At 37.1% G+C, this 11755-nt stretch overlaps 1 protein-coding gene across 1 annotated transcript; it reads left to right on the plus strand.

Annotated features, from left to right (window-relative positions):
* Positions 1-91: 91 nt before the first annotated feature.
* LOC113747430 (free fatty acid receptor 2-like) lies at positions 92-10632 on the plus strand. The gene is made up of 2 exons (XM_027287241.1): positions 92-288; positions 9727-10632. Exons 1-2 carry the CDS (start codon positions 253-255, stop codon positions 10630-10632), a joined length of 942 nt encoding a protein of 313 aa, XP_027143042.1. The 5' UTR covers positions 92-252.
* Positions 10633-11755: the final 1123 nt, after the last annotated feature.

Raw genomic sequence — 11755 nt, forward strand, 5'->3', positions numbered from 1 at the left:
GAAACACACACAGGAGAAAAAACACCACATGGGACCCGAGACACCGTATCCCACATGGCTCTTTTAACATAAATTGTTTTACATGGATTAACACACCTGACAGCGTACCAGGATGGTGGCTCTCCGGTACTCCTATCCGAATAACCTCAAAGTCCAGATGGACTTAGAATAACAGCTAGCTACACAGATAAGTGTCTCAATGTGAACCATCTATATATAATAGTACTATTGTTAGTATGTAACTATGCATCTATGTGCAGACACCTCATGACCAATCTGGATGTGGAGGTTAATGGATGTGTGCCGTGAGAGCATATAAAAGGGTTAACTGTGTGATTCTCCCCCCTCAGCAGTTGTGGTCCTTATGCAAACGGTCGGGCCTGCCTATTATGTTCCTTTGTAATTAAGTTCAGCTTCAGGTCAGATAACATTTAAGAATTTAGTTTTAAGTGCATAATATGTATTTTGCCAATAATATGCTGTATTTTAACATGTATTATCTACTCATAATAATGTTTGGTGTGTATAAATTGATGAATTGTCTTTGACATTTTACAGTGTGCTGTGTTATTCACTTCTATAATTGTAAACATAGACTGTGCAACTGTTTGCAGACATAAAAATTAAGGAGCAATAGACAATATGTAAAGTTTTGCTTTTGAGTGTTTTTATTATAATTTTTTTTATATCTATATCTAGCTTCTTGACACAATAAAGCATTCCTGTTGATTTCTGAGTTTGTATTCATTTTTTTGTTTTAATCTAACTTCCACTTACCCGTGTTTGAAACATATTTCATGTGCTATACAACAAGTGGTGGGGTGTCTTTCGGGCTGATCACTGTTGAGGCTGACTGCTTTAAATGAGCTCAGCTCAGAGTTTCCTGTTTGAGAGTGACTTTAACAGAGGGGCTGTAGAAGTGGTACAGTAACAGATCAGTGGGCCATCACAAACATATTCTTGCAGCAGCTCTTCTGGAAAGGTAAGCCTTCTTGTCCACATCACTCACAAGACAAATATGAATCCAGAGACTATTTTTCAAATTCATAAAACTCTTTCACATCTGACTTTCTGATTAAATGTTAAAGAATAGTCTAAAATGAAAATTAACAAAACCTTTTTCGTACTTTGATAAACCTGGAGGTGCTTGAGCCGTTTTAATGTCTCACATACGACTGCTCAGTATTTAACACATATTGTGCAGAAATGTTACAATGAGGAATTATCACAATCTAACTGCAGTAACATTGTTACGGCTGCTGTGTTTCAGAAACTTCGATTTCAAAAGGCGACTCACTGAATGGTGACTTTCTTCATGGGGACTGCTCATCTGCTTAAACTGCTCAGCTTGTTTCTGGGTAATATTAAGCTTTATTTATTTATTTGTACCTGTGGGTCTGTTTCTGGGTATCATTTTGAACAGAAGATAACACAATTCTAATATTCTGAATATTAGTGTCAACTTAAAAAACAGGGCTCCAGACTACCTTTTTTACATTGATAGCAAAGCATTAACTTTTGTCACTTCCCGTCCGCAAAGGTAATTTCTTGACACATTGTTGACCTTGATGATTGCAAACAGGATAAATATTTTAATATTAAAATCACAGAACAGGCAATTAGAAATAGCTATGACCTTAAAACCCGTTGAAACAAAATAACCTTAAGTTAGTACTGATGTGTAAAGATTAGGGCAGGTATTTCAATGAAGCCAGTGTCTGCCGACATGTTTTATGGTGTCATCACCCAAAATACATAAAACTCATACATAAAATACATACATACATAAATACATAATACTCCTGGCATCTTTTATCTCGACTTTGCCTTATTTTTTTATTTTTTTATTTATGTATTTATTGTATTATTATTATTATTATTATTATTATTATTATTATTATTATTATTATTATTATTATATTTTATTTTATTATTATTTATTTTATTTGATTATTATTTATTTTATTTTTTTTGTTGTTGTTCGTCTTCTTCCAATGTTCTATTAGCTTAATTTTGTAAAATGTGAAACTCAATAAAAAATGTGAATCATATATATATATATATAAAAAAAAACCATAATACTCCTCAAACAAAATGCTTTTTTGACAAGGCAGAAAAAGTGTTGTTTGCTGTTTGTAAACATAGTGAGTGACATGAATAGCGAATAAAGAGAGCGAGTGCCACTAGTGAGGACAAAGCGGTGAAGCAGAGAAATCATATGTTATTTTCTCAATGATTCATATAAGACAAATAAATCCAACACAAGCGCACGGTTCAGCCTGTTCACTGCAAGTGTATGGAGCTCAGCCTCACAGAGCTGCAGCTCAGAACAGACAGCAGAGTGGAGACGAAGACAGCAATGTAACCTGGTTGCGATATATTAGTATATATTAGTTATTATAAGGTTGCAAATTGGGAACAGAATACACTGCGAGGAGAGCACTTCTCTGCTGTTAACACACCTGCCATTTTACCATCAGTGCCACCAAAGAAAATGTTGTAGTTGTACTTGACTTGATGGTTGCAGCAAAATGGTTGCAGCCTGGAGCCCTCAAAGAATTAATTTAATAATTCAATCTCTGTATTATTTGTTCGTGAAATTTTTTCCATATCTAAACCAAATTGAAAAGTGTCTGAAAAACTCTGAGTTCACAGTCCAGGCACCCTGGCTAACAAAATGAGCCAACATTAGCTGGCTATAGCAGCTATAGTCTGCAGCCGTTTAAGTAACTGTCCTTCAGGATACTCTGTAAAAATCACTAAACGTTGACGTGCAGCAGCCAGAGGACAACGGAGGAAAAAACAGAAATAATGTTCTCCATAAATTATGATCCATTTTTACCAAAGTCAGTAAAATAATTGGTGTTGTATGACTCAGTGCTGCAAAGCATTACGTACCAATCACAGGTGATGTACATACAAATCCGAATACGAATTTATAATTCGTCACACAGTGCAGGCATTCATTCATCCCAAATATATACATTTTTTGTGAATATAAATAAAAATAAGTGATGTAATATGTTCTTGAAGAAGACATGAAGACATTCAGTATGGTACGTTACAGCAATATTTTCACTTTGTCACTCAGGGAGATTTTACTGTGAAAGCTGATGAACCACAAAGTTGTGTGTCTGAGTTTCCAGTTGTGTCACATGTTCATTTTCTCATTCATGAACAAAAATAGCACTACGAAACAGAGCAACCACAACTCACTTTTTTTTTTTGTCGTGTATACCACTGTCTGACTTTCCTCCTCTCACCCCACAAAGGTATTTCAGTGCTCGAGCAGGTGAGAAGCTGGAGCATCAGTGTACCCAAAACAATTACCGCAGTGGAAGGGAGCTGTGTTGTAGTGCCATGTCAGACACAGCCTCATTCTCGGGTCAACTGGTACAAGTACCATCCCATAAAGTATATCGTCATGTATGATGGACTTCACCCTGAAGAAATAGTACCGCAGTTCAGAGGCCGCACCTCAGTAGTGGGTAAAGCTGCAGAGGGCAACTGCACCCTGATTATTAATGATGTGAAGGCATCAGACAACAAGCTTGAAGTATATGTTTGGATCAACCCAGACACTTCAACAACTCAGAAATTCAGTGGACAAATTGTAACCATCTTTGTTGGTAAGTATTGTTAAACTTATATTAAATCTCCGAAATTCAAGCCAGAATGCAAAATTTAAAAAAAAAAATTAATCGATCAATTAATTTGCAGGTTATATATGAGAAATAAACTACAGAAACAGTTTAATATGGGACATACCGCACTGTAGAGTCATTTCTAGTGTCTGGGTTTATGCAGTGCTGCTACCCTATTGGAGACGAGCAGCAGGTTAAAGCATTTTTACAGCTTTTTTTCCTATTTTTATGTGGCTAAAAAGTCCACAGCAGGGCTTTCCTGTACTTTTAACCTGCTGCTAGTCTCCTATAGTCTTTTCTGTGTTTCTCCAAACTGGAAGCGCGCTGATCTATTGTAGCACAATAACACAGTGACTAAGTATCTCTTGAAATCCTGCATAAAAAACCCACACTAACCCTTTAACAAGACAGTTTTACATACTGCTGTTTTCTGTCCCTCTGTACTTGAGCATTTACTTGACTACATATGAAGGCTATGTACATTTAATCTGCACCATACCATGTGATGAATGCAACCTAACAGGATAACTTTAAATGAAATTCACATTCTTTTTTCTGTGCTATGTTATTTACACAGTTGCTAATCTAGAAATAAAAACTGTGACTTCCAGAGAAAAAAGCTCCCATGATCTCCATTCAGAGGCAGATAAGTGATGGGAAGATTTTTCAGGTCAACTGCAGCATAAGCCACTCCTGCCCTTTCTCACCTCCATCCCTTTATTGGAAAAAAAATCCACTCCTGGAAAACCTCACTTCGATGGCTTTCAGTGAGAAAATATCAGGGCAATGGGTGTACACAGAAACTCTGCAAGGACGAGCAACACATAAAATGCATAACAGCAAAGTGAGTTGTTTGGGCTACTATAAAGAGAGTCAAACAACGATCAACATTTTATGTGAGTGATACAGTAAAATGCAGTGAATTTACTTGCATGTTTCCTGGGAACTGTCTTACTATTTTAATTGTATGTTATGATTTCCTGTATCCACAGACAAACCTGTGACTGTGACCCTGAAGCTGGGAAATAAACCAGTAATAGAGGGTGGCAGCATCATCATGGAGTGTGCTGCTGACTGTAACCCACAACCACACACTTATTCATGGTTCAAAAGAGAGATGGGTCAGCACATCCGGATAAATTCAACTGGGAGAAAAACCTTCAACAACATCACCCGAGATACTTCTATCTCCTGCATCGCTCACAATGACATTGGAGCGGGACAGTCCGCCTGGTTGGATCTGGATGTTCAACGTAAAACACAAATCTTACTATTTAAATCTATGTTCTTTACTGATATTGTTAAGGATTATTCAAGAATACAATACTACACATGGCTCTGCCGGCCACAACACCATAGAAATATAACACTTAACGTGAAGCGAACTCATGCTCTGCAGCCAAATATTGTTTAAAATTTTGGTGGATATCCCAAAATTTCCAAATATACTAAATCTATCAGGATGAAGTTGGGGGGGATATGTATATTAAATGATGCACAAGTTATCTAGAATATTTTCTATTCATGGATAAAAAATAAAAAAAAGACTTGAGCAATATCACATGAGATGAGTGGTATGCTGAATATCTGCACAGCTTGAGACATCGACTGTGACGCCTTGACTGTGCTTTGATACAACAGTTCTACAAATGCCATTTTTTTTAGTTTACAGTAAAGTGACAACAGGTTTAATCCACCAACACAAATAGTTTGTTTGTTTGCCCTACACAGTGTTAGCTTCCATCTTCTTAAAGAGTAATATCTGTGGAAAATCATCTTGCCAGTGCAAAGTTCCTTAAGGTGTAAAGGTTGATAACGACCGTTAATTAAACTAATTTGGTTAAATACATGCAGGTAAAAGTTGCGCTCATGGAATGAGTCTTAACCTAATTGTATTTTTCACTCCGTTTAAACATTATACACAATATATTATGAGTCAAGCACTGGATGAACATAACATATTTACATCTATTAAGGAGGAAATTAAAGGGGGAAACTAAGCTACAAGTTACAGTTATGAAAGAGACCAAAAAGATATGTAACATACGATTGAAAGTTTCAGAGCACCTAATGCCAATACTAAATTTTACATGGAGACTGTTTGGTGTTTCAAATGGTTAATAATGAACTTTTAAGCCAACGAGGAGGATAACAGCTCAAAAACTTAGGTAACCAAGACACCAAACAGAAGCAAACAAAACCAAGTACACAATTAAACCAAGCACCAACGCACAGCAGAGTGCAAGACAACCAATACCTGCAGCTATGTATCCAAACACTGGTTTGAATTTTGGCAAAACATAAGACCATTGATATTATAATCTCATCAGATACAGGCAAAACAATGCAAGTGCTTAATAATAAGCTTCACTTACCGTTAAATTAACTCTGGATGAGGAAGGAGGACTTGAATTAGAGAAGCAGAGTAGACCTTTTTGACATGACATTGGACGGTTAACACAGGTGGTTCCAGTGATACTGATTAAGAACCTGTTCCATTTATTCCAGCAGAGCCTTTCCAGTGATCCAACATGGACCACAGCAGCACCTTTAACTCTGTTTGACCTGAATGGAACAGAACCAGTGCCATTTATTTATTTATTTATTTTTTATAGGGAAAGGTCATTTTTCATAATCATGCTTCTCTTAATTTATATAGTGTTTTTTAGAAACTGTGATAAGAAAATAAGAAAATAAGAAGATAAGAAAAAAAAATCATATACGGTAATGATGAAAACTAAACATTAGCATTAAGATAATGAAATCTTATTTAACTTAAGTCAGGCCCCGTGTATCAGTGACCATTTATCACTCCTAAAACACGCTGAAAGGGGTAAAACTATGTCAGATATTTATATTATTCTGCCTTTTGTCCACAGTGTGACATAAGCTCAAAACCATGAGGGTAAATGACATAGTGAAAACACAGTTCAAGACTATCATGCAAGAAGTTTAATTGTCTTAATTGTCGCCTGCTGCCACTAACGAAGCTTGAGACTTGTGGTTTTAAGCCATGGCTGAGAGTGTGAGCCTAGACACAAACAAGTGTAAGACTGCAACTGCATCTGCAGAAGCACGCAGCTCTCACTCCACTAGAGCCAACTGTTTGAACTGAACTGAACTTTCAGTAAATAAACCGAGGCTATCAGTAGTCCAATTCTATAGAAGGACATTATCTCTCATAATAATGCGAAGAAGAAAAAACTGATTACCGTGAAAAACCGCCATCTCCTCCTGAAGCAGCAGGAAACTGCAGAGGAGCCGGATTATGATCAGTATTTAATACAATGAGAGAGAGAGAAAAAAAACTGCTTTGGAACATAATTTATTTTTATATTAATATAAAATATACTATAATATATTTTTATCCACACGCTGTCTTTATTCTACAATATGTACACAGTAGCAGACAGGAAACAATGACACAGAGAGTCTGAAAACAACCAAAAAACCCTATGAAATATCAGTTTCACTTATGTCCAAGATGTTAAATAATATTTTTGTTATATCTGTCTAGATGCTCCTGTAATCCTGCCTGAGTCCGCCTGCACCCGGACAGGGGAGGTTCTGAAGTGTGTCTGTCAGGCTGAGGCATCCCCTAACGCTTCCATACACTGGACCATTGATGGAAATGACACTCTGCCCTCGTCCTTCAGCTTTGTCTTTACATATACGAAGAAATTTGCTTCCGGCATAATGAGAGGACAAGTTCAAAGACAGCCTGATATATCTTGCACGGCCACTAACTACTTGGGCAGAACCACCAAAGAGCTGTCTGTGGATAACACAACGTGTAAGTTACTGCACACCCAAAAGCAGATCAGTTGTTCTTTTGTGTATGATATTTACTAATCTATTATTCTTTTATAGCCTATTTGTCTATATGGTTGACACCTTTATTGCTCCTGGGTTTGCTGTTTGGATGTGCGATGTTCAGTTATAGAGAAAATCATGGTTGGAACAGGTTGGTAGGCTTCAAACTTGTCGTCCATAATGACTGTAAAGCTATTATTAATCTTTTTATTGTTATCATATTACCCACAGATGGCTACAGGGATTTTTGAGCAACATGACAATCTTTTTAAGGTATTAAACAAGCTGTAATTTTGTCTTTACAGTTGACAATAATTTATTTGCTAAATTAAATCTTAAATATCATAAAAATATCTTTCTTTTTTTTAAGGCCACAAAGATCACCGGACAATATCCAACCAGAAGAAATACACAACAGTCATCAAAGGTAAAGAAAGCTTTTTTTTTTTTTAATTGGCTCACATACTTGGCGTATGATATTGAGACAGACATGATGTGGCGTATGACATGGTTTGTCCTTAAAGTTCTCAAACATACAAGACAAAGCACAGTTTTTGTAAACCATGTATCAAGTGCCTAAATTAAATAAGACATTCAAAGCATATATATGGGCTCTCACTTCAACTTTTCCCTTTTCATCTTTTTCTTCTCTCTCTCTCTCTCTCTATTAGATCGCACAGTGTAGATACACAATCAATCCCAAGCAGACCAGAGAGCAACCCTGAGGTGGAGAGTCTTTCCTGTATCTATGACAATGATTGTGTGGTAGAAATGCAAGCAGCCAGAGCTCAACAGTACCAGAACCGCACAAGAGTTGACCTAAGAGAGGGCGAAATGCAGCCATTAGCAAGGGTGCAGTGATCACTTATTCTATGCATAAAACACATGACATTTTTTTTTATCTCTCCTGCTGTTGCTTTCATTGCTCAAGACTTGAGAAATATTGAAACTTTGCTTTTGACTTTTTTCACAGAATGTGAATTACAGCATGGCTACCTATCTAAACTGCTGATCGGAGGATATCTGCTGCTGCGGTCTTCACACAGTAGGCTCAGTACTACAGCAGCAGTTCCTGCTTAAGTGCATTGCTTTGTAACAAATGAATTGTTGTAATATTAACAGTGGGTATTACATGGTTTCCTTTTTATACCATTTCATCAGACTTGAGAATTGCTGTATAAATACTCCATCTTGAACATGTAATTCATATAGACTTCATGTTGCAAAAGAACCCAAATTACATATACAGTAGTGCCTGTGGCAGATTTAATACCACTTAAAGGGGTCCATGTTTATTCCCTGCTGCACTCCTAATTGATGCCTATATAAATAGGGTTGACAGGAAGGAAACCAATATTCAAAATATTTCAGGCTCTGGGAGACAGACCATAGAATAAAGGCTACTATACTCTATATTGATCTATCTGAAATGCTTTGAGCAATGATACCACACTGGACGTGAATTCAGAAAAGTTTGAATAAAAAACATGAACGCAGGCTTATGGCTTGGTGAAATTGAAATCATGTTTCAAGATCTTTCTGAATGGGAGTGGGAGGATGTACTTACTTCATTATCATACTCATTGTAAAGGTCAACATAGTTTTGCATTTGTGTCAATATTAACCGACTGTTGCGTGCTCGCTAAGTGTAGGATGAGTTGAGGAGTGGCTCATCTTTGAACTTGCAAGTTATCTGGCTGCATTTCATGAAAGGCGCAGCAAGGCAAACAACAACAAGCTTTAGTTTGTCTTTTTTAAAGCCTTAACATTTTTAAAAACATCTGCTTCGAGGTAGGTAAATATGCTTTTTTTCTGTTGAAATCTGATGTTTGGAAGCTGGGTATGAACAAAACGTATTTGTCATTAACAATAATTTTTTTATATTGCTGTGTAAAACCTAAAGATATTGATTTCATATCTACAGTATTAGCTGTCCGTTAATGCCTTAATCGATTCGGAAATTATGGCAAATTTGAGTTGTTTTTGGTGATGGGACAACCATCTGGTTTACATTTACCTGACTGCCTCTTTAATATTATGCGCATGTTCATTATATTCCTGTATAATCTCTGCTCATTAGGTATTAGAAACAATATGATTCTTTTTTATTTGGACCACATGAAGACTTAATTTAAGATCCATTCATCACAACTGATATCAAAATAGAAAATAATCATTTCTGTGTCTGTTACTGCATAAATGTTGGATTTTAATGGTGTGTTTTCCCCTTTGGTTTAGGGCCATAATGGAGACAGTGGTGAGGACTGAGGTCATCCTCTCAGTTTACATCATTTCATTCCTGATAGGCCTGCCAGCCAACCTCCTGGCTCTCTATGCCTTCAGTGTTAAGATCCACTCCAAGCCACTTCTGACAGACATCCTGCTACTCAATCTGATCATCTCTGACCTGCTCTTTTTGATCATCCTTCCTCTCAAGATGCATGAGGCGGCGTCAGGCATGATTTGGACTTTGCCCAAGATCCTGTGCACCTTCACCTCCTTCACCTTCTTCTCCACAATCTACACCAGCTCCTTGTTACTGATGGCAGTCAGTGTAATTCGCTACATTGGTGTTGCTTTTCCCATCACTTATCATCAGCTGCAGAAACCTGTGTATGCGATAGTTATCAGTGCCATTATTTGGCTAATCTCAGCAGCACACTGCAGTATTGTTTTTGCTGCCCAGCACCACCCATCAGAGAGTGAAAACTCCACTGTGTGCTATGAGAACTTTACTGAAAAGCAGTTGGAGATCCTCCTACCAGTACGTTTGGAGGCTTTCTTTGTGCTCTGCCTCATACCACTTCTAATTTGTGTTTACTGCTACCTGCGCTGCATATTGATCCTGTACAGCCGACCCCGGATATCCCGGATGCAGAAGCAGAAGGCAATCGGCATGGCCTTGGGAACTCTAGCTGTGTTTCTCGTCTGTGTGGTGCCATACAACATGTCTCATCTAGTGGGTTACTTCCAAGGTGAGAGCCCAAAATGGAGGTACTACACCTTGCTGTTAAGTGCCTTCAACACCTGCATTGATCCCATCATCTTCTACTTTTCCTCCTCCACTTTCCACTGCAATAGTGAAAAGTTCATTTTCAGGAAACGTAGACGCAATGATTCAGAAGTGCAAAGGCAGGGGACAAGCGCTGGCCAAGTGAAAATTACACATTCATAACAATATGTCCATATTCAGCTTTAGTGTTATATATGTACTGTAGACATGATAACAGAATGTGTAATGCTGCACAGGTTGCTTTAACAGTCATTTTATAAAACAGCTTTTACTGGTAATTGAGTAATAAATTATCATGTTAACTGTAATCACATCCTGCTTTACTGGGAAATGTTATTTTTTGCACTCGTGACATTATTTCCTGTTTATTTTAGTCTCTTCTGCTCTCATGCATTTTGTAGGCACAATATCTGCCAAACAAAACATAGATGAGCTGTACAGAGGTATGGTAATTTCTATAGAAAAGTCAAGTGCAAAATAATGGCTGAAATAATTATTGTACAGAAAATGTTTTTGATGTCAAGACATAGTTATCTGGTATTTAAAATGTTTGTGTTGTGTGGGTTCTAACATATATATTGTGCATTTGCATGAGTGCAAATGTGATGAGATTGTACTAACTCATAATAAGGGTAAATAAAATTTTAGCAAATTGAAAGTACGACCAGCATGGTGATTTGATTGGAGAATTGACAGAGCTATTTAGAGAATTTAGAATATTATCTCTTTGGTTCAGTATGCAACTTATTTTGTTTACTATCAGCAAGACAGATGTCACTCTGGTCTAAATGGCCATTGCAAACAGAACAAATTGTCAGGCCGGAACTCAAATCAGGACTCAGGAGCTGAGGTGTCAGTGAGCAGTTTTTATTGGAGATGAAAACCTCTCGACAGAGTGATCCCAAACAAAAGGGCTTTGAAAACTAACCTCAATGAGGGAGAACTAGGCCAAACTAAAGTTAACAAAAAATCCTCCTAAGGAGGAAAATCTCTTTATACCGGTTATGCAAAATTATCAAAATCAAAATCACTCCCAAGGAGGAAAATCAAAGGGCTACAAAACATTAACTTAAACCACTACTAGAAAAAACAGTAAAGAAACAAAATCTCTCCTGAAAGGTGGAGGCTAGACAATACTATATACACTTTAACCAAGAACTGAAAATATCGCCAAAGGAGGCTGACAATAAATTGACTAAACCAAGAACTATGGAACCAAAAGCTAGACTAAGAAAGTTACAACAGAAAAATCACTCTTTCGAGGCAGGAAAAACTCATGAAAATA

Source organism: Larimichthys crocea, chromosome XIII (assembly GCF_000972845.2).
Source record: "Larimichthys crocea isolate SSNF chromosome XIII, L_crocea_2.0, whole genome shotgun sequence".
NCBI lineage: Eukaryota > Metazoa > Chordata > Actinopteri > Sciaenidae > Larimichthys > Larimichthys crocea.

Excerpts from the sequence above, each read along its gene's own strand:
- LOC113747430 (XM_027287241.1), top strand. The coding sequence starts at position 253 with ATGTGCAGACACCTCATGACCAATCTGGATGTGGAG. Across the intron at positions 289-9,726 it reads TGACCAATCTGGATGTGGAG|GTCATCCTCTCAGTTTACAT; the intron begins GTTAATGGATGT and ends GTGAGGACTGAG.